This window comes from Lates calcarifer, linkage group LG13 (genome assembly GCF_001640805.2).
Source record: "Lates calcarifer isolate ASB-BC8 linkage group LG13, TLL_Latcal_v3, whole genome shotgun sequence".
In the NCBI taxonomy this organism is placed as follows: Eukaryota; Metazoa; Chordata; class Actinopteri; family Centropomidae; genus Lates; species Lates calcarifer.
Window position 1 is genome coordinate 15,464,810 of NC_066845.1, and position 27,532 is coordinate 15,492,341.

The following is a 27,532-nucleotide window of genomic DNA, read 5'->3' on the forward strand; positions in this document are numbered from 1 at the left end:
GTGGGCATGACCATGTTGAAATCAGTGTAATGTTTACTGGTAATTAAGAGGGGTCAACCATTTTATTGATTTCATTTTGAAATCCCTGTAAATAGTTTGTAAAACGCATTTTGTTTATTTTTTTGTATGACACCAATTAAAAGAATCCATCTCAGGCAAAGTGCTATTTAAGTTGTCTGAACAAAACAGGCTCTCTAAACTATCAAAAGAAACACTACTATAGAGAACATACTGTCCACTAAACTGTTAAGGTAAAACGTCTGAGATAGCACACTGGAGGAACACAAATAAATGAAAGTCAGCATTGTCACAGTAATATCAAGCAAAATAGACGTAACGTTGACAAGATATTGAAAAAGTTAGTGAGTACCTCAGTAGAAATGAGAGGAATAAATGTTCACGAAGAGACACAGAATCGACGATGCCTCCAAAATGTCCCAGTGCCGTATGATTATTGCCAAATGTCTGTGAAGGATCTGAAGCCAAAGAGTGGCAGAGAATTTAAAAGACAGGAAACAGTCCTGCAACATGATGGTGTTAGGAATTCTTTTGCGAGATTTTGATGGTGACTGCCTTGACCTCTGTGTACTCCTGAAGAGCATATTCTCCCCTAAAAACAAACAAACAAACAAAAAAAAAAAAAACACTGATTACACAAGGAAAAGGTGCTCCACTGACTTTTTACAATGTTTCCTCACAGTACATGAGCAACATGTATCAATCAAGTTGCAATGTTGTACCAAAGTACTGATCTACTGTGTATGCAGTGAAACTGTGTGGTGCACATAAATACAGTTCCATACAGAGACTGTACAGTGGTTTCACTCACAGTTCCCTCCCATTACCAGACATTTTGAAGCCACCAAACGGACACTGAGCACTCATGGCATTGTAGCAGTTCACCCTTGAAAAAAAAAAAGCATCATTAGTTTCATCTCACTGCATAACAACTAGAGGTTGCCAGTCATTTTACCAAAGGCATTCATTACTATGTATTGATATATTATGTAATATTCCAAAGTCTAATATAACTTTAAGAAAGGCTTCTGTGATGATTTTCCAGATTAACTGTAAAAGTCAAACTCTAGAGGATGCGTACCAGACCATGCCAGCCTGCAGAGCAGAGGAGACTGTTAGGGCTTTGTCAATGTCATTGGTAAACACTCCTGCTGCCAGGCCGTAGTGTGTGGCATTGGCTCTCTGGATGACTTCATGGACGCTACGGAAACACATGATCTGCTGCACTGGACCAAAAATCTGAGAGAGTTTTGAGTAGAGGAGGGAAATGTGGTAGCAAAGATGAAAATGATACATAAGGATGAAAAAAAAAATCTCTGTGTGTGTCACAAAGAGTGGTTGTACATATGCAAATGTGCTTGAGAGCAGAGTACCTCTTCTTTGGCGATGCGCATATCGTCTGTGACATTTGAGAAGACGGTGGGTTGGATGAAAAGTCCCTGCTGACCCCATGGGGATCCCCCACATTCCAGCGTGGCCCCCTCCCTCTTCCCGCTCTCTATCAGCTCCATTATCTTATTAAACTGCTTCTGGTCGATCTACAGAGAACAGCGACTGGCAGCTCAAATTATTTGCTCTTTGTGTGTACACACTTCGGGAAATCTTGCTTCCTAACCTTTTAGACAATATCGGTTGTTAAATAAATAGGGTTCCTGCTTACCTGTGGTCCTTGATCCACCCCTGGCAGCAGTGGGTTCCCCAGGACTTTGGATCTGGCTCTCTCGACACTGCGACGAACAAACTCCTCGTAAATCGGTTCCTCCACAAACACCCTGGATCCAGCCAGGCAGCACTGGCCCTGATTAAAGAACAGACCGCTGTGGGCCTGCTCCACTGCATACTCTACTGCATGACAGACATGTACACATATAAGTCCAAAATGCTGCAGCGAGACTCTCGACAGGAAGTACGAAGGTGCAAAAAGAACACTACGTTTAAATAGCAACAATAAAGTAAAACTCACAATCACAGTCTGCAAAGACAATATTTGGATTTTTGCCACCAAGTTCCAGTGTAACTCTTTTCAGATTACTGTCACCTGCAGCCTTCTGGATGAGCTTCCCAACCTGGCAACCAATGACAACGGTGTGAGATAGAGTTAGATTACAGTGACAGTGTTAACACAAATAGGAGCAAAGGACACTAAAACACTAGAGGAGAAGAGAAAAGAAGAGGAGACACTAACAGCAGTAGATCCGGTGAAGGCTACTTTGTCTATGTCCATGTGATGGGAAATGGCACAGCCTGCTGTCTGACCATAACCTGGCACCACGTTTACCACACCTGGAGGAAACCCAGCCTGAACCCAGAGAAACAGAAGGAGAGATGTAATAAACAGCCACTACATATGCTCATCTTTAGAGACATAAACTGAGAGCAGTCTTTCTACTCATACAGCCACTTAGGTCTCGATGACAGCTGAATTCAAGTTCATGGCTTTTGTCCACATGTTCTTTGCTCTTATATCATTGTTGGGGGAGACAGTAATAATCCAAGTACCTCTTTTATGAGTGCAGCCATGTGCAGGGCTGATAATGGGGTCTGTTCAGCAGGTTTGATGACAACAGTGTTCCCACAGCACAGAGCAGGAGCAATCTTCCATGCAAACATCATCAAGGGGAAGTTCCACTGTAAGCCAACGTACATAAACGTGGTTAATTTGCAACAACATGAGGAACTTGTAACTTCGGCGAGTATAATTATATTTAACAAGCATTAAAATAGACTCAGGTATTTTGATTTCAGGTAAAACTAGTTCAAACATTTTGCCAGATTTCTTGGTATTCTCTGTTATTACATTGTGTACAGAATACATTATCAATGCTTTCTCTCATTGTTCTTAAGTCTTACGTTGTGTGCTATGTATGTCTCTGTAGTATTTGGACAGAATTGTTTTGTTACTCACAGGAATGATCTGGCCACATACTCCAATGGGCTCATGTCGTGTGTAAGTAAAGTACTCCCCATCTGTAGAAAATATGCATAATATACAGTTAATTCATGATCACTTTCAATACACCATGACTTTCAGTTTTTATATCAAAACATAATTTTCAGACATGGCAGTATCTCTGTCCGTCACCTAAATCTATGATTGTGAGGAAGTGTTGAAAAGGGGACAACTCACCTACAGGGATGGTTTTGCCGTGAATCTTGTCTGCCCAGCCGCCATAGTATCTCAAGGTTTTGATTGTGGCCATCAGATCTACAAAGTATGCCATGAGAAACACTTTGCCAGAGTCCAAAGCCTCTAGGGTCTAGAAATAAAAAAAAAAAGTTATTAGTGTATAAGCATCATTACTTCATTGTATAAAACCAGTTGATATTTCACTTCAAGTCTACATTTTGTGGAGCAACATTTAAACTGAGGATTGTGTGTGTGTGTGTGTGTGTCTCACTGCAAGTAGTAGCCGGTCTCTCTCCACTAAGTCAGCGAGTCTGTTCAGTAGATGACCTCGGTCTGAGGCGTCCATGGATCGCCATGGTGACCCCATCTGGAAAGCGGCTCGGGCACTCCTAACTGCCTTCTCCACATCTTCCTACAAGAGGCCCAGTTTGTGGAAGTGGTCACTGATGTCAAGTCAAGTCAATTTCAGTTTTGTAACAACATCACAAATCATAAATTTGCCTCAAAGGGCTTTACAATCTGTTTTACAGACTCAGAAACACCTGTAGCAAAAGCAAAACATAATGCAATGAAGTTAATCCACCTTCCTTTTCAAACTCTTGCCAGTACAGAGGTAAAAAGCATTTCTAGTTCACTGTTGATGTATAATGTACTCACTGCATCAGCCTCCTCCACTTCACACAGCAGCTCTCCTGTGGCGGGATTATACACAGGAATCTTTCTCCCGCTGCATGACTCATGCCACTCATTACTGATGAACAACTGAGATACCAAAGGAGAATTAGAGGAATAATACACACAGACACAGATTCTTCATGTACATTTTTTTCTTCAAGGGGTGTCTCCCCCGCTTATTGTCTCAAAGCAGATCAAAGACAATCCTAAACACATGGTGAAGTGTATCAGACTCTCTGGATTTAGTGGGAGTCATTTTGCGTGCTCTGATATTTTTATGAGGTGCATCTGCATGCTGTAAAGCATGTAGAGTATTTTAAGGTAACTGCCTTCATCAGAGGACTGATAAAGGAACCAATAAAGATTTTCCCATATTCATTTTGTTTTATCTCCTTAAGACCATGTCTCCATTTTCCTCTAATTACAAGCAGACACAGCTTATGTTTCATTTTCATTCTGGACACAAACCATAAACACTAAATTGCCATATCACTGGTAAACAAGACCATATCACAGGGCAACTGAACCAGTTATCAACGTGTTCAGGACACATGATCAATGTTAGGATAAGAGTAAAAGGAAAATATAAAACTATCAAATCAGAATTGTAATCAAAACTCTTACACACAGTGCCACACTAATGACCCAGAGCCAACAGTGGTTGATTTACATGTTATAATAAAATCCCTAAAGAGAACCTTTATGGAACTCTGTACTCCATGCCTTTGTGTTATGAGCCAAACTGATCTCCAGGAACAAAGAAATCTGAACCAAACTGCAGCTGAGATCATTCCTCAGATTTGCTTTAACTCTTGACTCTTGGATACAGCTTACCTTAGTGTACTGAATTGGGGGGTCTGGGACTGGCATGGGCAGAGCCTGCATCCCTGGTCGGTCTCCATGCTCTGATTTGTGGTTCTGGTTTGGAATCTGGTGGTTGCACCCATTATCAGACTGCTGCTGGTGGTCGTTGTCAGGCTGGGAGTTCATGTTCACATGTTTTCCCTCTGAAAAAGACACAAATGGAAGCCAGTGCCCACCCAAGCATGTTCGTGCACATGTGTGTGTGTTTATCGTATGTGTGTGTGAACACTTAATTGCGAAAGTTAATATCTGAATCACTGTTTAGTCATAACCCTGTGCATGAGACACCATCCCAACCCAGTGGAGTAACAGAAACTGCACCAAATGAGATACTGGCAGTGTGAGCAGGCTAACACCATGGGGTCAAGGGTTACGACTGGCACCGTAAAGTCGGGCTGGCTCTGAGCGGTGGATTGGACTGACCTCATTTAGACAGAGAGGATCAGAGAACAGCAGGAAATGCAGGCCAGAGCAAAACACTACCAGAGGTGTCTTTCATCACATTTGCTTTGAAACAATTATCCAATTATGAATATTTCACCCTACATATAGTCACAACTACATTTAATCCCTGCACACAAACACACACAAATACATAGCAAACATTAACATATTGCTCCTTAGTATACACTATAGTTGTTTCATGAAAACTACCATTAATCAGAGCTGAACTGATTACTCCACTAATTAATTGATTAGAAGACTGAGAGAATAAAAAACACTACTTTGATTATTGATTAATCATTTAAGTCACCTAAGCAATAATAATAATAATAATAATAATCTGTTTCAGATTTCTTAAACCTGAATATTTTCAGTGTCTGTTGTGTGTTTTTGTATTCATTACATTACATATTTTTGGAATTTGGAGTCTAGATCAAACAAGCACTCTTAATATGTCACTTTAAGCTTGTAATGAGCAATGTCCACAATTTTCTAACATAATGCAGACAAACCAGTCAAACAATTAATTGAGAAAATAATCGCAGATCACACTGAAAAGAAAAGGAAATATTTGCTTCAACACTAATTATGAAAAAATGAATTAGCTGGATTGGATCCTGAGAGAAATTGTAGTTTTTCACAATAAAAGGTGCAATTTGTTCGTTGACAAATCAGAGGTCTAAAAAGTTTTCTTACCTGTGGGTGATGCAGTTTGATGGACTCCCACTCCGGTCACCGGCATGTTGCAGCTGCTCTCCGCTTCCTCTCGCCGTCAGCGGAGCGGAGAGTCGCCGAGCAGCTTTATATACCTGCAGCTGTCAGCGCTGGAAAACAGAAAACGGCAGCATTACGTTCCGTCGCACCGGGAGTCCTCCCTGGTCCTCCGAGAGTCGCCCCTGCACGTGCTAATCACCGTTCAGACGGAACCAATCCCAGTCTACCCCACGTGCCCCTCGGAGGCAGGCGCGCGCATCTTACAGTTGATATGACCGTGAAACACAGTGTTGTGTATGGTAAGGTGACGTTTTTAAATATGATAGCCACACAAAAGATTTTTTTTTTCATATATTTTGTGTACGTTTGATGTGTAATAAGCAGTCAAGAGTCAGGAAACGTAGGATAATTTTGCAGCTCGTTTTTATGAGGAAACAGCTGGTGGAACTCACCTTAATTTATTCAAGTAGGCCCACCATACTCAAGTACACGTTTAAAGTACTTTTACTGTAGTGTTTCCATTAAATGCAATTGTATACTTCTATTCCACTACATTTAAATGAGAGATACTGTTTTGTGTTGACAGCTAAAGTTACTGGTTCCTTTGCTTGTTAAGACTTTACAAAGAAAACATATCAGCTAGTAAATTAGGACAAATTCTTACAGAGAGTAAGCAGAATTTAATGTAGCTAAAATCAACATCATGCCACTTCCACTTTATTGTATCAGTAAGTACCTTAGCTTTTAACACTTATGTCTGTGCTCTAACTCACTGTAAAAACAACCTGCACTGTGGGTGGGGGGTTAATGTCTTCAGGTTTTTGTTACTCTTCAGGAGTTGAATCATGTTCATCATGTTTTGTCCCCATAAAAATGATCAAATTATCAGAGTCTGTCCACTTTTTAAAAAACGAGTGCAAACCGAGGCAATTAACCACAAGCTGCGTTCAGTCAAGTGATGTCCACTTATAGTACTCCTGTCGTCTATGAATCAGTTTAGCCCAACTGTCTGGATAGGCCCATCTACAAGGCAGCGGACATAATTGGGAAGATGTTTGCTTTGATAAGGGGCCTCCTGCTGCTTCACTGTCTCCCGCGAACAATGTGATCACATAACTTTGTCTGATGCGCCTATTTTGGTCTGGAGTATTTCTAAACCAACACATCCCTTTGAGAAATATCCCCTGGGAGAACACAACCTCTGTAATTAACCCTTGTTGGACGATGAGAAAATCAGCAGAACTGCACTTGTGAGAGAGTGTTACAAAACACAGTGGAAATATCTTATGTGTGCAGCTCTATCTTGTCATACAGTAGAGTTGAAGGTTGTGCTATGAAGACAAAGTACACCTCAACTGTTTTGAGGTGGACTTTGAATTATAATTGGTAATTATCAACACATACTTTATCATTTTCAGTGTTTGAATATAAGCAACACATTCCCCCTCTGGACACTACACCGTCCAGTCTGGCTCCACAGAGTCAGCGTGTGTGTCTTGGCTCTGTCTGCCAGAGTTAATGACAAGACTGGACCGCCTCAGCCTGAGAGAGGATGTGGACCGGTGGGTCAAAGGAGCTGTCGCTCGGCCTGACAGCACCGGGTGTCCCACAGTTGAGACTGAGCTAAATTGACGGTTCGATGGAGAGTGAGAAAGAAAGGGGAATGAAAGGAATGAAAGATGGCGAGTGAGGGATAGTGAGAGAACTGGGGAGGAGGATGTAATGCAGGTTTGGGTGAAAAGAGGGAAAAGGAGTGAGGAGAGAAAGAAAGGAGAGAATATTAAGAAACAAGAGAAACCAAGGGCTTTGATAACCAATTAGAAGCCACAAGACGAATAATACAAATGACGAAAAAGAAAAAAAATGGCTGCTTGAATGAAAGGGAACTAAATCTGTCAGGTATTATCGAGAGCAGCTGAGTTGGTTGTTCTCTTATGATGAACAAATCCACATGCATTTTCCTGCATTATTTATAAACATCCATCTTTCTTACAGATGTTTGTACTGCCCTAACTATAACTATTACCAGCAAGTATTTCTCATTGTCCAACTATACACAACTACAATATGTAAAGCTGCATGAACAATGCTTTGTGAGGTGTCTCTCTTATTTTGTCCACACTTCCTGATGAGTTATGGCTATGATGATATGTATACATATCAAACACAACGTGTGCACACATCATCACTTTCATGACAATACGTAGCTTGAAAGCATGACCTCAGGAAAACTGTAGGGGACATGAAGTCAACCCTAACAGATGGAGAGCGTCCCCTTGTGACACAATATGGAAATTACTGTATTAGACTGTTCATAAAACAGCGCTGGAGCCTGTGAACCAGTGATAGGTGAAGCACCCAGATTCTTTCCTCCTTTTAATACAAGGTTAAAAACCCCACATTCAAAGGTTAGTTGCCTGAAAGTACAGAAATATATCCAGCATTTTTTTCTACTTACTTTAAAGTGTCAGAGTGGCCCATTACAGGGTGGGAGTTAAAACAAGTGTTTACAGTGATGTTTTCACATTTTGCACTAATCTATGATAGCAATTAAATCCCACCTTTGTATTTAATTAATGATGGCTTAATGTATTTTCTGCTAATAGGCAGTGTTTAAACCTATCCACTGCAACAAACAGCCTCCAACTTTGTTGGAACAAGAGAGGAGGGGTCCATGTTGTGAATGGTTCCGGTCTGCGCTCAAATGGGCCGATCTGGTCACTGGCAGGACGGACATGTCCTGAACCCTGTGCCAAGTTTCTCACCATGTGTGCCTCTCTATCGTGAGCAGGCAGCAGCTCCCTCTGCAGGGGGCCCGGCTGCTGAAAGGGACGTCCCGAACTGTGAGCTACTCTCACTGACAAGTTCTTCAGAATCAGACCTCAAACTTCTGCCCGCTGAGTTATTTTGTGTCTTCTCTGCTCTTTGTTGTTTGGGTCTGGCTCTCTACTTTTTTTTTTTACTCCAAAATTACAGAGGAGCGTGGTGAGTTTTCTATCAACACTGTTTCTCATATTTCTTTCTTTTTGTCTTTGACTGTTTGTTGTTCTTGTTTTTTTACCTTGGTTTTCTTTTGTTTTAGTAGCCTACCACTTACTTTTTGTAAAAAAAATTCTCCCTGTATTTTGAGCATAACTCACAATTTTTTGATTTAGACTACTTTAATAGGGGAATCTTTAAGTTTTTACTCTCGCCCTCTATGTTTCAGTATTTACAGTTTACCGGGAAAGATGAGACTGACGTTTGGGACTCTGCCCATCAAGGACAACCCTTGTGCATCTCTGTCTAGTGTCACTGTTGGTCTGTGTCTTCTCACCCTCCTCCTGATGGCCCTCAGGGGCCGAAAGAGCCACCATCATTCCTCCCATTGGGACCACACAAAATATCCCCCTCCTCCTGGCCCCACACCGTGGCCCCTTGTCGGCAACCTGCTCCAGATGGGGGACCAGATTCATCTTTCTCTAACTCGATTAAGGCTCCAGTATGGTGATGTGTTCAAGGTATATAGAGTAGAACAAGTAGTTTACATGGGTGAAGGATTAAGTATTTGCTTATTAATTCAATCATTCGTCTATTCCTTCACCACAGATGCGTCTGGGCTCTTTGACTGTTGTGGTCCTGAGTGGATACACCACCATCAGACAGGCGCTGGTTCGACAGGGGGAAGCTTTTGCTGGGCGACCTGACCTTTTCACCTTTTCTGCTGTTGCCAACGGGACCAGCATGACCTTCAGTGAGAAGTACGGACCGGCCTGGATGCTCCACAAGAAGCTGTGTAAGAATGCCCTCAGGTCTTTCTCCCAGGCTGAGCCCAGGGGATCTGGTGCCACGTGCCTGCTGGAGGAACATGTCTGTGCTGAGGCTGCAGAGATGGTGGAGGTGATCTGGGAGCAACTTGCTGCCAAAGGGGAAACGGGCCAAGATACGACGGGTATAGATCCCGTGATACCCCTGGTAACCTCTGTGGCGAATGTTGTCTGTGCCCTCTGTTTCGGGAAAAGGTATGACTACAATGACAAGGAGTTTCTCACTGTTGTCCACATCAACAACGAGGTCCTGAGGATCTTTGCAGCAGGAAACCTGGCCGACTTTTTCCCTGTCTTTCGCTACTTTCCGAGCCCATCTCTGAGGAAGATGGTCCAGCACATTCGTAGGATGAATGGATTCATGGAGCGCAGCATTGAGGAACACATCAATACTTTTGATAAGGTAAGGAAGCCACTAGATACACTGGTAGCCCAGGATTTATATTGTTCATGTAGGAGGAAAATGCTAAAGGAAACTACACATAGACACATAATAAAATTGAAACTAGTGTTGTTTCGAATGAGAAGACATTGTAGAGGAACAAAATATTAATGTTATAAGTCTATCTGTCCCATTGTGTTAAAGGTTTTTCTTCTGGCTTTAATATTGCACTGTTTTTTGGCACCTGCACAGAAAACTAAAGTACATGAGCAAAGAGTTTTGAAGGACACACAATAGAAAGCAGATATTTCAAAGAAAGAAGTGCAAATTTCTCATGCCTATCAAGACCAAGTCACCATGACAAGTGGTTAAATATTATGATAATTGAAATAGTAATGCATTATTATGACTAACTGATTACTGGGTTGATTAATCCTATCTTGACCTTAACTGATCTATTCCACAAAATACAAACAAAATATTTCCAGTAGAGCCTAATGCAGTGGATGGCATGTTTGTAAGTGTTGTTTTCTTTAGATTTGTCCCACTAATTTGCCCTCCACTATTTCCATCTGACATTGCACTCATGCAGTAGTGGCTGCTGAGTTCAACTGTAGCCAAAAAAATAACAAACAAGTTCCCTGGGAGGGACCTTTGTTCTTGTGCAGAGTGGCTAAAATGTTCGCACGCACTCTAATTGGGAATTAGCAACCCACTGGAAGACACGCGTCGTACCGTAACTGATTACTGTCTCGTCCCTAATTATTGCTTTTAAATTTTGAACCTTAATTTCTGCATAATATTACAAATCAGCCTATTGTTAACAAAGATAGCTCCAGTCATGATAATGACAATGACTTAAGAAAAACAGACCACAATCAAATGATACATTTTCTGTCATTTTATGTGTGTGTATGTGTGTGTGTGTATGTGATTACAGAACTGCATCCGGGACATTACAGATGCTCTGATTGCAATTTGTGAGGACAGGGAAGAAAATAAAGAAACGTCTGTGCTCTCCAACTCTCAGATCATTCATACTGTTATAGACATCTTTGGAGCAGGTTAGACACTGTCCACACTGGAAATCAGTGACATCTCACTTATATTATCACTGATGACAAACAGTACTGGTAACGACATTTACATTTACATTGAACATACTGATAAGGATGATTAACCTCTTTTCACTGCAGTTGTGTGTGTGTGTGTTTGTGATTTTCTTAAGGATTTGACACCATCATTGCTGGTTTACAGTGGAGCCTGTTGTACCTCATTAAGTTTCCTGACATCCAGGACAGAATACACCAGGAGATAGGTACTGTCTTATGTTTTAATATGACAAATATCTGATATTCTAATTATACAAAATATGCTGTGTTTCCATTTTTATTTGTATACCAAGATAAACCCTTAGAGTGGGAGCTAGAGGAAACTCCAACTGGCTAATACATTACTTACAGAGCACTGCTGCTCATATCTCATGAAAATTGTGTTTCTCCTAATAGAGAAATAGAGGGTTGCTCATTAATGATTTACACATTACTAATGAGAAAAGATTCTGGCATCAAAACTACTAATTTTAGAAAAGGGGTTGATGCTTCACATAAGATAGAGCTTAATATCTGAGATATGACTGAATTTAGCCTTTACCTGTTAAATTATGCAACAAAAAAGAATTCAGCAAGTTAAAAAATGTTTTTAAGTAAATAAATATATCACCATCACAGGAGTTTGCCAGGCATGTGGGATGTCTGTTAGGAAGTATCAAAATTTCAGGCAGACTCAACATAATCAAGACCCAACAATGGCCAAACCCGATTGCCCTTCCCAAATAGACCACGAGAGAAACTCACAATAGATCAGTCCAATTTGCTGATGCCAGAGCTACTTTTGAAGTGGGCTGACAGAACTGGTGCTGTCTGTTCCGAGGCACGTTGCATTTTCACAGAGAGACAGAGAGAGCGGGGGGAGGAGAGGGGGAGACGCTAAGAGAAGACAGGATGAATCAGAACGAGAGAGGGAGGCACAAACAGCCAGGGGAAGAAAGGTTAGAGAGTTGTTCCAGTCCGACACAAAAGCAGTAACACGCAAGGCACTGAACACACAATGTTCGCTCTTGCAAACAGCTAGGACATGTTAATCACAGGACCTCACAATTTCAGGAAAGCTATCAGCCATCATAGAACATGAAGCCTTACATTACCACGGAAATCGACCACTTCATCGTCAGCTGTTTGGGTGAACTTCCTGGTGAGAAAACATGGAAATGTCTGACTTTACAAGTTGAAGAGGAGCACTTGAATGCACCAACTGGTTTGGTCTATGTGAAGTCAGACCATCACATTTAGAGGAAGTGGTGGGAGGTCAGTCTGGCCTTCAGATAACATTCTCCAGCCTAAAGAAACTAAGATGCAGATTATGTTTCAGAGGAGGCTATCTCTACAGTACTCAGAGTAACTATCTATCTATAAATATCTATCCAGTCAAACAAAAATATCCAGTTCTACTACTGGAGCACACTCTGGATCACTTTTCTAATGAGCATTGGTGTTTTTTTGTTTTTTTTCTCTTTTGTAGATGACCATATTGGCACAGCCAGACTGCCCAGGTTTTCAGACAAACCCAAGATGCCTTTCACGGAGGCATTCTTATATGAAGTGTTTCGTCATGCCTCCTACGTCCCCTTTACCATACCTCACTGGTAAGACAAAAGGTTTGGGGATAGTAAATTTGAGGTTGTCTGTATTGTTGTTAACGTCTATTGTTGTTTCGTCTCTTTTAGCACCACAAGAAATATCACCCTGAATGGATACTTCATTCCTAAAGACACATGTGTCTTCATTAACCAGTATCAAGTCAATCATGATAGGTGAGTAGCCACAAGCAATCATCACTTAATTATGACTTTGAATTTGACTTACATAAGACATGCTGCAGGATCAGTAAAGAGTGGAATATGCTGGTCTCTTTCAGCATCTTTTCACTTAATAAGAATGTGTTTTTTTGTTTTATTTTGTGTTGTTTTATTGCATGATTGGTCTGTTTCTTACTCTGTCCCAGTGATCTTTGGGGTGACCCAGACACATTTCGTCCTGAACGCTTCCTGGGTCCATCAGGACTCCTCAATAAGGAGCTGACAGAGAAGGTCCTCATCTTTGGCATGGGGAAGAGACGTTGTCTTGGCGATGGATTTGCACGCTTGGAGATGTTTGTCTTTCTCACCACACTGCTCCACGGGCTGCGGATTGAAAATGTTCCAGGGCAGGAGCTGGACCTCAGCACCGATTTTGGTCTGACTATGAAACCACGTCCTTATAGGATTACCATCTCCTCAAGGTTTTAGATCGTCATAAAACCCAAATGGTGCTCTTTGTGGAATATCACAACACATATACTAATTATTATTTTTATTAGCCACCATCTTTGGCTAACCTTGATAACACTGCAGAGATGCAGTACCTCTCATTATACCTTGTTCATAGACTGGAGTTTTTGTTTTGGCAAATGTGGTAAAAACCATGAACAACAAAAGGGAAATATACTGTATGCATAAATGTGCTTCTAATATAATGAAAAATAGCTAGAAATAATATTGAATATGAACTAACTTCATGTTTATATTGAACACAACATTTACTGAGTGAGGGTCATTCAAAGTGCTTCTGTGCCTGTACTTTGAAAGGGTAGAGTCCCTCCGCCTTCCTGTCCCACCACATTAAAAATGAAACTAGCTTGAAAACAGCCCCTCATTAAAAGTCTTTATCTTAAGTTATTAGTTACAGTTAAACACTGAGGGAGGGAGAGAGAGAGGGTGTTTCAGATTGGTGACCAGCGCTTCGGGCCTCATACTGTGTTCATGCAGGGTTCATTCTCACTCTCATTGGCCCTCTTCTCCCCCTCCTCGCTTCAACTTTTCTCCTATCTCCTCCTCATCAGTTTGATTCCCTTTCATCTTCTCATCCCCCTAATGTCCTCGACTTCTTCCTGTCTTTATCCCCCTCTTTCCCTGGCTCCTCCTCCTCTTTTACTGTAGCTTCAAGGCAAACACTGCAGCGCTAACTCATCTGCTCCCATCTCCAAAGTCTCCCCCAGTGGCTCTCAGAGGAATGACGCAAACGTATATATTAAGACATTTTGAACCTCCTCCTCTCCCATCAGTACTGTGACCTCCCACACACTCAGATTAGATACAGTCCCAGACATCTTTGAGGGAGGTAAAGAGGACAGCGAAGTGTGAAATCAGGCAGTCCTATTTTCATAAGCTTATTGTAAAAAAGCATGGCAGTGTGCATATGAACAAAAGGGAAGTTAGGCAGAATGACTTATGGGAACTTTATCCTTAGATAGAGAGTTTGAAAGTTATGTTCATGACAGTATTCTTTGTTTTAAACTTTCATATATACAGGGGAAATCTACTGAGTGCTAGGATTGTTGTTCACATTTCAGCTGATACAGTACTGGTGCCTGGAATTTGGGACTGATACCCAACCGTACCATTTCTCATCACTTTACTCTGTGTTTTAGCATACTAAACAGCATGTTGGTGAAGAATTTTGGACACAGCCATTGGCTGAGTGTTGGCTAATGCTAATGCTTGTAAAAGCTCTAAGCTCTAAGTCAAGACAGCCCATTTATCCCAACAACTACAACTTAATCCAACTAGTTAATTAATTAATTAATTACCTGAAGATGTTGATGAAGTTATCGATGATGCCTCACTTTTTTTTTTGTCCATGTAGGATTTAATTTCCTCGATGCTGGCTGCAGGTGTGCTAACATTAGTTATGGCTGCTGTGGGGGACTTGGCTTTTCAAACACAGTGCACTCAGTCATCAGCTTTTGTGTTTGACCAGGTGTTTCCTCAGGTTAGACTGGTTGCCCTGGCCTGCTTTGCATTGTAGATCACAACTACTGCAGCAAGTGTTGTCTTCATTGACTTCTTTAGTGTAACCAGACTTGTGACCTCTTTTGCTCACCATTGCCCTGGCTCACTTGTGTGACTTGTGACTTGAACAAGCTGATAATGATTCAAACAGGCAACCCTCTGGTCATAGCCATCTTCCCTAACCTCTACGATTCTCAGGAATAATATTTGACCTTCGCTGTCCAGACTATAGAAAGCACTTTTCCCATTCATCTGCTGAAGAACAATATTTAATAGATTCTGGATGTTTCAATGAGGGAGATTATTAGAAGAATTTCAAGACTTTTAATGTGCTAATTGAACGTTCTTTGTGGAAACATTTAATAAGACACAAACTTTTATCCAAAACACATTATTTCTATATTTCCAAAAATGTATCTGACAGGGACCTTTAAAGATTTTTGGTCCTGATGTTTTAACAAATTAAGTGATTTGTGAGGATTATTTCTGCGTTTCTGCTGTTGCAGGGGATAATGATTTAGTGTCCCTTAGTCCCTAAGTTGGTTAAAGCAATATTTAAGTAAAGTAAAAGTAATGTAGACATATTTTCAACACACATTCTCTGAAAAGATCTAGCATTTGTTGTGTGTTCATTATTTATATCTGCAAACATGTTGACCTCTTGAAAAGATTTAACTCTGAGCACTAAATCTCAGAGCACTGGGCTCTCATCATTATAGTTGATAATGTCAGTGGTTAAGTTTTTTTATAATATTTTTAAAAGGAAAAGTAGATGTAATAAGGAAAAGAGTCAAATAAATTGCACTTGTAGTCTGTAATATGTGTTGATTTTTTTTTTAAATAAATGAAATATTGTTTGGATAAATGCACTAAAATCTTGTCAAGTAAAACGGTAGTCAGCTTCTAACAATGCCTTTGTATGATGCATATCATATCTGTTCTGCAACATGCAACATGAAAATAAAGGAAATGATGAACGTCTGTGTTGTACTAGTAATATTTCTATTTCCAAGGTAATGCTGTCATTGAAGCAGAAGTCGCATAGTGACAGTGAGCCTGCAGTCAATACTGTAAGGTGTCATTCGCAGATTGCCAGTGGGTGGTCATGTATGCAACTCGCAACACAGTTGGTTTGTGCCGACTGATTCACAAAACACACGACCTCAGTATCTGGGAGACCAAAGCCCCTTCATCAACCCTGTTCCCTCTTCATGTGCTCTCTGTGTCTTTGTCCCTCACATTGTTCTAGTCCAGAGAGCTCGCAGTATGATTTAAACTATGGCCCTCATTAAAGAATAACAAATCACAGTGAACATGTGCTGAGTGGCCTCTGATCTAAATCAGCCAATAAAACATAGCATGCAAAGCTAGGAATCACGGCTCTAATGTGGCGAAACACAAGAGAAGCACTAGTGGGGGCCCATGGTATAGATTAAAAATGCTGAACAATTAAGACTGGGCCCAAATGCAGACAAAAGACAGCCTACTTATAGAAACTGTTATCCCCCATCAGCACTGAAATGCTATCCTGGGTCAAACAATTTCAGTTTGAAGCCATGACTCTCCTGAGACTGATTTAGTCTGTGCCAAGGCCTGGAGTGTGACAAGGCCTTGAGTGCAACAAAAACCAACCAATAAACAGCAGAATAAATCTCACTGTGACTTCTCAATTAAAAGAATTCCATCTTCACATAGATGTCTCTATGAAACAGTAGCATGTATTTTAAGAGGAAATAAAACCTTGGATGTGATATATTTATTTATTAGTATATTATCTAAATGTCAAAATTCATAAAATTCCTCTGCAAATGTTGGCACCTTTTGATTAGTGCCCTTCTAATGGTTGTCTGTAGCTTCTGTCATGAAGCTCTAATTTTAGCGAGCCCCCAGTCCGTCAGAAAAAAGAAAACAACAACACAACAGTGCCTTTGCGTGTTTGAGAGTGTCCATTCCCAGCCATGGGATCTGACCCTGCAACAGCATAGGGACAGGTCATGGGCTCTGGAGACTTAACCTCTCAGCCTCTAATGGGCTACAAACTCGTTGCCTTTTACCACATACAATAGAAGCGCAAACTGAGGGAGCAACTGACTTCCTATTTACCTATTCAGTTACACGTGGGGCCCCATATTGTTGGGTCCTCATTCTATAGACTCAGGCAGGCAGCACCCATTAACAGACTGCACGCAATCCCCTGAATGCCACTGACAGTGCCCCTATGGTGATGTCACCCATCACTCCGTGTGAATTGATTAAATATTCAGCAAAAAAAAAAAAAAAAAATGGTGTGATAGAGAACAGTTCAAACATCCTCCTCTTCCACTGTCTGTCCTGACCTCAGCTTCATGATCAACTATCGGGAAAAAAAGGAAAAGAAAACAGAAGTAAAATTAGTGTGACTGTTTCAAAATGGCAATTAAATTCTTCTAGTTTTATTCTAAATACAGATTAATGTTTTGATACTACTAACTGTAGCAGATTATAGTGACATATACCTCTTTCAGCTGAGCAATCTCTTTGCTCTCCACATTTCTCTGAGCATTGTTGGTTATGGCTTTCACTCTTGTGGCGTAACTGGAAGGTTCAGGAAGTTCAGATGTTATTTGAAAGATTGTTAGCATTCAAATAAACCAAATGATGTATCTCTCTTTCTCTCTTTGTTTCTTACATGAGAGACGTGAGAGTCTCATCGAGGTTGCATTCTGAAGGAGAGATGTTGACGATCATGAGGGTTTTGGCATTGCCACCCAGGGAGTCCTGCATCACCTGACAGAGATGAAAAGCACAGGTCAGATTTGGCTGACCTACTTTTCTGCATCATGCTCCCACTACCACACATTAGAAATAACTGGCACTGGATTATTAGGTCTGTTGCTTTTTATGATTACCTGTGTCAGCTTGCTATTCCTGTACGGTACATGGGGCAGTTCAGCAGATAAGGCTGAGATCACATCTCCCAGTGCACTCAAAGACTTGTTAATAGAGTTAGCTTCCTGTGGAGGAAGAGAGGATTTAAAGAGGACATTAGTGATATCTGATGCTTTCAGTCATCCTTACAGTGACTTGATGGGCCAGTCAAAACGTAACATATAAGCAAACCTTCAGCTGGTGGTCCTTGGCGCCAGTCTTGGCTGCTCTCTCGCTGCCCGCCAGATCCACGAGACTCAGCTTCCCAGTGCTCACACTCCCATTGGTCAGATTCCTGCTCTCCACCATGATGCCAACAATGAGATGAGAGCGGGAACTCTCTACATTCATCTCTTGGGTAACATACATCCAAAAAAAAAAAAAAAAAAAAAGAGCCCTGAATGGATTTTGATACACTGTGGCTTGTTCAGCTTTTCTCTCAAATAAACCTCACAGATTGCCACTTGTAGTCAAGATTAGAGCTGCAACTGACCAATAATTTCATTACTAATTAATCTTCAGATCACCATTTAGATTGTCAATAAACTGTTTTGTCTATGAAATGCCATATATATATATATATATATATATTGCTTAATTTTCTGTTTTTTCTAATAAATGATTAAAAATGTGTGAAAATTGTTGCAGTTATATTTTGAATGATAACATAATTACCAATAAAACATAATGAAAAATGAATGAAAATCAGAGCCAAAATAACCCAGTTTCAAATTGATCTCTTATCGAATATTGGTGCAGATAATCGGCCCGGCCGATAATCTGTCCCTAGTTTTTGTACCATCCTTCCTTGCATAGTGCAAGTGTGTGACGTTTTCATAAATGTGTCAGTATCCACTGTTAATAGACTGCACTTGTAATTGTTATTAATAAATGTGTAGTTCTTCATCTCCCTACTGCTAAAACATGATTCTGACGACCTGTGTACATCTACAAAACAAAGATGCTGATTCACAGTTTGGCTGCTCTGCAACTCACCGTCCAGTCCAGTAATGATGTACCTAGCTGATGTTCCCCTCACACTGACTGTAACTAACACGATTAATCCAAACCATTTAGCAGGGCCCTGTTTGAACTGGGTGGCATGGCATGGTACAGAGGACTCACTGGTGGCAGAGATGTGTCGGTTGGCGCAGGCCTGCTGGAACAGAGCGTAGAGCTCCTGGGCACTGGAAGCCTCCTTTGTCTCTGCTCCTTGGGCAAACACAACCCCCTTTCTGTTCCTCTTGATCTCCACTCGCCTGGCATGGCCATGGGACTGGGACTGTGTATGGGCCTCACCAGGCAGGCTCACAAAGAGGTCCTGCAGCCTGTCGTTGTACAGCTCCAGCATATAGGCTGAAACCTTGGGTAAAAGGATGGAGAAGCAGCAGGAAGGAGGAAGGAGGAAGGCAGGGACAGAGACGGAGACAGGGGAGGGAGACATGACAAAAGAGATTATTTGAGGTTCTCATAACTCAAGTAAAATTGAAACTCTTTCTTCCCAGTAAAATTGGTGATATACTGCCTGTTACCTTGAAGTCAAATTTGGTGCTGTTCTCCTGCATGATATCAAATATGGCACTGAAAGATCTCGGCATGATCCCGGGATTCTTCTGTTCCTTGTCCCCAACCATGGTGAAGGTCTTCCCTGAGCCCGTCTGGCCGTATGCAAAGATACAGACGTTGTAACCATCGATAGCTGACTGGATCAGTCTGTGGGGAAAACATTTCTTGGATTACAGAGCTGATGTTGTTGAAACATCTGTAGATGCTGGACTACAGGAATCTCTGGGGGCCTCCATCAGTGTGATACATTATTATTACTTTAGTTTGAATTAGCACAAATTTGTGATTTGTGAAACTACTTTCAATAAATGTATCAGTAAAGTAAATGTTTCAATAAATGTATATCTGACTGAGAAGTGGTACATTTATTACTACACTGTAATGGTCCCTGATTTGGAAGCACAATCACCCCTCACCTGTTGGTGTCATCAAACAATTCCTCCTGAGAGGCTTCAGCACCAAACACCTTGTCAAACTGAAACTCCCTTGGCCCACGGGGGGTTTCCACAGAGACAGAGTAATCATCTATTTTATCCACGATGACAGCCCCACCCTGCGCAGCCTCGTTTCGGCTCACTGGTCGAATCCGACAAAACACACGTATTTTACCTCAAAGGGGAAAAAATAAGACGTGAAACCTTAACAACCTCAGACAAGAAGGCCTCACTTTTTGTGTTTAATTTCATGCATAAACATTTAATGTTGACGTCTAATCTTGTACCTTTCATATCTTCCACCATATTGTAGTACTTCTTCCTCAGTGTCCTTTCTGATGTGTAGTTCTCAATTACTTTCTTTTTCTCTTCTTTAATTTGCTTCAGCTTGAGAGAAGAACATGATAACATGACAATAGGAGATTTACTAAAGTGATCTTTTAATAATCCAATACATTTTACTTTACGCAACTGAAAACTTAAAAGCCTATAGAAAAGTCGACGGTTTTGCTACAATATAAAAAAAGGCCCAACCATTATATTACAGGAGCAGAGATAATATGTATGATGCTTCAGCAGCATATGTCATTTACGTCACATCCTGAGTCGACACTCATGTTGGCACAGCTGGAACTGGAATTCACCACTGATGTTATATAGAGACACATACATAAATAGAAAAGGAAGGCCCACTTCCTCTTGCACACGTTTGTTGCCGGGCAGAAGGAGATAATCACCTGATCTGACCTGAGACACTGACTTGTGTGATAAAACACCAACCTGATCCTGCAGCAAGAGAAGCTGCTCACCGACACTCTTCATTCCCTCTGCATCACAATCTGTGAGGAAAAAAAACAAAACAAAAAAACACTGATATAAGTGATGTAGCTTACATCAGTGATCTATATCTAATGCAGAAACATGCACTTGTTAAAAGGCTAATTTACAGGAAAGTGACATGAGATGCATTACATTACAGTCCATGTTAACATGACTGGCTGGACACATATAAAGTGAATGCAGTAATTCATTTACCATTACTGTATCACGCACAGCAGGCAACATATTCAGGGGATTTAAGACATTTAAGTACCATTTGTTACTGGGCTTTCTCCAGTTTTGATGCAGTCTAAAGCCATTTGTGAGACCTCATACTCCCTCATTGTTTCTTGTAGTAAAGACAAACTTGACTCATATTCATCTGACCTGAAACGTGGAAAAAAATAGTTGATCGTGAGACTGACTGAGGCTACTCCAACAAATAAGACCTCATATATTGTTGATATCAGGTATCTAACCGCTCTTGGTCAGTGGTCTTATCCTCTCTGTCATTACTGTCTTCTTTAGCCATTTGTAGATGGTCCAATTTGTCTCTGACTTCAACCAGAGCAGCCCGATTCTCCTCAATCAGCCGGTCCAAAAGAGCTCTGGTCTCAGCCACTGCACTGCAGACTGCATGAGCCTAGAAAACGAAACAAATCAGGGTGATGTCTAATAAAACTAACTGTGTTTTAATTTACATAGAGTTTAATGGTTGAAGTAAACCTTGTGTATGACAGTGGGAAGCAGAACACTGCAGGGTGGCAGAGGAACAGGAAGGACAGGGATCCTCTCTGCCTCCAGCAGCTCAGTGATCTCTCTCTCCTTCTGGTACAAACTCTCCTTCAGCTCCTCCAGACGGGCTTTAGCCCCCTCCAGTGGCAAATCTGACTCACTGCAATCCTGCAAAGAGAGGCACAGCAAAGGGTCAGCACACCCACGACACAAAAACAGATTTTGACATGTACCACCTGGTATCAAGCCATGCAGATGGTTTTGTTTTTATATGCTAATTTTTGGGACCAAAACATAAATAACAAAAATAACATGTTTATGTTGATGTTTTACTTAATTTCTCTGAGGGAGTCATCCCAAGGGATCAATAAAGTCTAGTCTAAGTCTAATAACAGATTGTTAGTCTGTCTCCATCCTTGTTCAAGTATTCAACATATTGTCCCTCAGAAGGTTAGATTGTTTAGTTGGTTGTATGTCTGATGTGAGTATTTGTTTGTTTGTTTTGTTTGTTGATACGAGCAACAGCTGTCATGGTAACTAACTCCAACGCACCACAGTCTGTTGTTGTCCTTTGTTCTCTGAGCTATCACCTTCCTCTGTGGTTTCCTGCTGCTCCTGTGATGAAACCATCAACATTTCTTGGACTTTCCCTACTTCCTGTCGGGCCATTTGCAGTTCCTGTAGCGCTGTTCAGTGTCACAGATCATTAGTAAAGGTGTGATATTTAATGGTTACACGTGCATATGAATGTATGCGTGCAGACTCACTGGAGGCCTGGTGGCTGTGCAGGACATCCAGTCTGTTGGAGAACAGTTCCAGCATTTTGCTCTTAAACAGGGAGAAACATAGTCTGTTAATTGTGCAGTAAAATAAAACTGTCTATACTGAAATATGGCCACAAGAGGGTGCCACAGTTCAGAGGAAGATAATAGATTGTGAGGCCTGCCAGATTCCTCTCCAACCTTTTCTCTGTGCCACTGTAGCACCTCCTCTTTACTCCTCCTCCTCTCAGCTCTCTGCTCCTCCAGCAGCTGCTCGTTCTGTGCAGTCAAGGCCTGCAGGAAACCGGGCCAGACAAGGAGAGAAACGCACACATTACTGTTTTACATGTCACTTATACTGACTGTAATGTGTGCACAAACATGACTGATGAATTCATTTCATAGTTTGAACTTTCAGCCAGAGAGCTGCAGGGAAATAAGCCAGATATTTAGATAATAAGAAATGGGACAGTTTTGAAATAAAAGAAACACTTAAGAAAGAGATGACACTGAGGGAGAGATGGACAGACAGATGAACAACACTGACAGCAACTCTCCTCTCCCAGTCAGCGTTCTTCTTTTCCACCTTCTCTTGGTAGAGGTCCAGGATTCTCCGCAGAGTATTTAACTTGCTCTGGTAATGATTTCTGATCTTCTGCATGGTCCACTCCTGATAACACACCATCATTTGCATCATTATTACAGTATGTTTTAGTGCACACACACACACACACACACACACACACACACAGACGTTCACACACACTTCCTCACCTGGTTCTCTCGGGCTGTGAGCTGGAAATTCTCCTCCAGCTCATGAACCATTTCCAAGTGTCGTCTCTTCATTGCTTCCATGTCCTCAGCGATCTGTTTTGGAGCGTATACAAACATGTGGGCCTCACATACACAAAATAGCACCCTGGTACTGATGAGATGCCTTCCAGGGCCACAGTTGCAGCATCAGGGCAGCCATGTGAGTGTGAGCAAGAACACAGCACAGTGTCTGACAGTGTCTCCATTGTGTGCCTGCATGCCCTCTTACTGAACAACTGGACAGAGCCCCAAGTCACACATCTGACTAATATTCACTGTTCCATAAAATAAAATAAAAGTAATTTTATCTGCTCTGGTCATGTTGGTCTGTAACTTACTTGTTTTTCAGTACTTACGTCTAATGGTATAAAAGTCATCCTGTTCTGAATATAATTACATTGCTGCAGGAGAGTATTTGCTGTGTGCTTCTCTCCAGCCGATGATACTCATTATTTTACCTGCGTGATGCAGAGTTCAGCTGATTCATAGGGGATGTAGATCTTGACATCTCGTGATCTCTCAGCCTCTGTCATCTGATCTGCATCGCTGCTGTCTGACAGCTGAAACTCTGATAAGCCTGCAGAAATAACATGCCGTAAATCACAATTCAGTTCAGAACCATGTAAGTGATAGTCACTGGAAAACTCTACTTCTCTAATCTCAACCGCCACAGTTTCTATTTCTTACCACACCCCATCATTGTCCCTCGCTCTATGCAGCCTTTTGACCTTTTACAAAACAGCAGTGTCTAGTTGGGGGTCCTTGACTTTTGCCCTCTGAACGTCTCAGACGGTTTTATCTAAATAACAGTTGGAAGCCCTGAAAGGTAAAATTATGCTTTGTTTTTTTTCATTCCTGCCCCGATAATGATCTTATGATCCTTCAGACTTATCTGTGATGCTTCAGTATTAACAATCTAATATTAGAATAAACAGTAAATTATCAGGAACAGGGGACATTTGTCAACAATTACTTTTACTAGTTCTGCAGAACATCTGACCAATTTCACTTGACCTATTTTTCTCTGATTGACAGCAGGATCTCATTTGTAATGAGGCATATTTATATCACTGTATTAGTACTTTAGTGCCACTTACAGACTTACTAATGAATACAAACACTTCCTCCACCACTTCCACACATACACTATCCCCAATCCTTCTCCCCCTCTACATACTACATTTCTTCAATATTTTGCAGCACCTTGGTTCACCTCTTGTCCAGGGTGTTTCCTCCGATCTATGCCGATCCAGCGCCTGAACGCAGCCCACCTCCTCATCCACAGAGTTTTGTGAAGAACAACAGCTTGAACAATGAAGCAAATGTTGGTGGACAGTTGGAATCAGCTTGGGGAGTGGAGTGACAGGCAAAGGAAAGAAGAAGAGCAAGAGTAATAGTATTGTAACACAGTTTCTACTGTTGCTTAGTTATGCTGCAATAGTTGTGAATGTGCTATGTGGTATTACATGTTGTGTTCATATAAATATGTTTCTTAAACCTATAAGTAGTTATGAGATTTTTATCCTTCCAACAATGTGTGATATTTCTCTGCTGTTCATATTTCATGTTATCTGTTATCTTATGAAATCCCCTGAGAAAAACAAAAGTATTCCAGCAATCCACAAATGATAATGAAACTGGAGATAAGTTGACATCATTATAATACTGTACAGATTCATGTCAGACTCTTGAAATAGTTTCTTTGGGTGTTGGAACTTATAAATCACTCCTTCAGCTGTGTGTATGTGTGTGGATTGAGTGTATGTGTCTGTCAAGGCAGAATTTTGCTTGTTAACATGAACAAACTAATCTTACAGCTGGATATAGTCAAAATAAAGCCATTCAACTCGTTACCTTTACAGTTTTTCATATGAAAAGCCACTGTTGAATGATATGTAATTAATAATGATATTTATAACAAGTTTAATGTCATTTTATTGCACCTCAAAATGTCCGACATGGATGCAGTCATAGCAAAAAATAAAGCACATAAACTTTAGTTAAACACTTTTAAAATTTTTATTAGGTTTAAAACAGGTTTTACATCTTCACCATTTTGATGTGTGGTTAGCAGGCAGTTTAATGTCTATTTACATGTTTATTCCTGAAGATACACCTAGCAAATGTAGTTATGTTAATATTTACGTGGGAACGTGAATTGGTAGTAATAGTTAGTCCCTGTTTATTTTCATTTTCACATCATAGGGGCCAGGTTTGTCTAATGTATTGACAAATTCCCACTGAAGATTTCATAAGTTTCTATCTCATGCAATTCCATTCCACCCTCTCCCTTCTTTGTTTCCTCATACAGGAATGCGGGCGTGCCGTGGTGTTACTTTCCTCCCTGCAACACCTTTTAGAGAAACAGAAATTCTGTCAGGAATTAGAGAGAAACGTTGATAGGAGAAAAACATCTGCATGAGTTTGAAAGCAGACAGAGGGTAAATCTGAAGTGCTTAAAACAGCGTACGCATGTCTTGTTTGGAGTGTAGTAAGGGGTTAAAGGTAATCGCTGGGTAATTTACCTTGTGAAAGAGATGATGCAAGACACAGTTAATGAATCAGAGATTGTGTCAGTGTGTGTGTGAGAAGGAGAATACTGGTCTGACCTGTTGAGTTGTCCTTGTACTGGTCAAATTGTGTGTTGTGAATTATTGGACACGGCCTCTCATCCTTCAGCTCTGGTACGCTGCCTGGTAAATCCTCCAGCACCTGTGCTGCCACTGGGACCTGCCCAGGCCGCGACGACACCAGCGGGTCCTCTGTGCTGGTAGACCTGTTAGTTGTCTCCCAGGCACCTAAGAAAAAAATAATTACTATCAGGTTATGTAAATGATGTAAAAGGGAAATTTTGGTGTCCAGTGTGCAACCTGATTTTAAATAAAAAGACAACTATTGATGCATAGAGTACACAGCATATGGATGAATACAGATGGAGGTGATAGTGGTGAGGTGGTAGGAGAACAGATAGCTTTCAGTTAACAAAAACATCTGGATGGAAGATGGTGGCGCTTGCAGCAACATAATGCAGGCATGAAGCCAGTCTTTCCAAGTGAATACAAATGCACACATGAAACACACAAAACACATCTGCTACAGCTGGAGTGACCATCAGCTGATCTGGTCATTTAAGACATGAGTGCATATACTTGTTTGGGAGTATGTGTGTTTGTATGTGCAGGTGTGTTTTAGTCTGGTCCTGCCTGGCCATCATACCCAGATCTCACACCAGACCCTGCCGGGAACAGTGTGGTATGTTTATTCTGATATCCTGACTGCTCCACTGCTTCACAACGGATGCAGCCAAGCAGCTGAAATATTTAAGCCTCGTCCAACCTCACCTGTCTGCCCGCAACACATTTATCACGCGGAGCAGCTTCCTCTACAACATACAATCTGATATCTGATACAGAAATTAACACAAGGATGTCATTACTGCCCTAAAGATGAATATAATCCATTGCTAATGTGTACGGGGGTTTGTTAGTTGTCAGCGTGTTTTACACTCACGTTGTTTGCCTGCAGGAGCCACAGAGTGATGTCTCCCTACTTTCTTTCCCAGGAAGGTCAGTGAATAGGATCCATTCTCAGCTCCAGATGAGTTCACATACATTGTGTATATAATTGATTTTGGCTGTCACTACTTTTCTTGTGTTTGTTCTGCGGATCCGTCCAAAATCTGCAGAGAAAAGATAGTTAATATTGTTTTAAAGCCATAAATATCCAATATATATGAAAATTTCAAATTTATATGCAATTGAAAATCCCAAAATATTTTAATCTACTACCTGAACTCTTGTTCAACCCTCAAACTATTTGCAGATGTCAAAAAGCTCACACAGTAGATTCACTCAGGGAATATAATCCTTTTGTCAGCCTCTCCAAGTGACTATAAGCAAAGAGCTTCAGTACAGGAAAAACTGAAAATCCCAAAGTTTAATTTTCAGTTTCCCTGATTTCACAGAGCTATACGAGAGCAAATCCTACATCTCACTTGGCAAGAACTGGCACAGTGCCAGCTCTTTTGATGGATAAAGTGATTTGAATTTATTGAAAAATTTGCTAAACTGCCATGAAACTGATATATAAAATCCAAAATATACATGTGAATGAATCAGAAACTGCAAGAAACTACTTTCGTGAAGTAGAAAACACGACAAAACAAAAAGAATAAAACAGCTTAATGATAAAAGGACTACCTGGTCTCAAAGCAGATCAGATCCCGTCAGTGTGATTCAGCACAGTCTGGGTGCTGGTATGCTGACCAGGAGCGCGGGGACTCGTCGATCCTGATCTCTAAGGGGAACCGAACTCTCAACAGTCTTTAAATATTAAACCTGCAGAGATGGAGTTTCACCAGGTACTGGCTTAAACCCCCACAGGGCCTGCTGGTAAAAAGATGCCCCAAACAGTCCTCAGGTTTCCCATGTGTAAGATACAGATTGTAACTGGATGCTGTCTCACACACACAGACAGACACACACATAGTTCATACACATTCACTCAGTCTGTCTTGTTTCTGTTTGTTTACCTGGTGACCCCACACAAACCTGAAACAGGTCAGGTGAACTGCACTGAG

At 41.1% G+C, this 27,532-nt stretch overlaps 3 protein-coding genes across 3 annotated transcripts; 1 reads left to right on the top strand and 2 right to left on the bottom strand.

Moving 5' to 3' along the window:
- Positions 1-92: 92 nt before the first annotated feature.
- On the bottom strand, positions 93-6,049 carry LOC108878679 (aldehyde dehydrogenase 1A1). Its single transcript, XM_018669613.1, has 14 exons — positions 5,825-6,049; positions 4,655-4,827; positions 3,803-3,907; positions 3,417-3,557; positions 3,146-3,275; positions 2,924-2,985; positions 2,518-2,646; positions 2,204-2,317; positions 1,982-2,084; positions 1,679-1,863; positions 1,392-1,556; positions 1,100-1,257; positions 830-904; positions 93-610 (listed from the first exon to the last, which is right to left on the bottom strand). Exons 1-14 carry the CDS (start codon positions 5,868-5,870, stop codon positions 538-540), a joined length of 1,659 nt encoding a protein of 552 aa, XP_018525129.1. The 5' UTR covers positions 5,871-6,049; the 3' UTR covers positions 93-537.
- A 3,023-nt stretch (positions 6,050-9,072) lies between these two features.
- Positions 9,073-13,675, top strand: LOC108878680 (cytochrome P450 1A1). Its single transcript, XM_018669616.2, has 7 exons — positions 9,073-9,342; positions 9,431-10,051; positions 10,971-11,094; positions 11,259-11,348; positions 12,611-12,734; positions 12,816-12,902; positions 13,094-13,675. The coding sequence occupies exons 1-7, from the start codon at positions 9,073-9,075 to the stop codon at positions 13,374-13,376; spliced, it is 1,599 nt and encodes a 532-aa protein (XP_018525132.1). The 3' UTR covers positions 13,377-13,675.
- A 5-nt stretch (positions 13,676-13,680) lies between these two features.
- si:dkey-96l17.6 (uncharacterized) lies at positions 13,681-24,408 on the bottom strand. The gene is made up of 20 exons (XM_051074887.1): positions 24,157-24,408; positions 23,412-23,530; positions 22,915-23,007; positions 22,688-22,810; positions 22,342-22,434; positions 22,147-22,207; positions 21,932-22,065; positions 21,371-21,547; positions 21,124-21,287; positions 20,919-21,031; positions 20,606-20,664; positions 20,113-20,212; positions 19,808-20,000; positions 19,358-19,538; positions 18,951-19,188; positions 18,018-18,178; positions 17,807-17,911; positions 17,587-17,684; positions 17,414-17,492; positions 13,681-17,271 (listed from the first exon to the last, which is right to left on the bottom strand). Exons 1-20 carry the CDS (start codon positions 24,230-24,232, stop codon positions 17,221-17,223), a joined length of 2,418 nt encoding a protein of 805 aa, XP_050930844.1. The 5' UTR covers positions 24,233-24,408; the 3' UTR covers positions 13,681-17,220.
- Between the last annotated feature and the right edge of the window lie 3,124 nt (positions 24,409-27,532).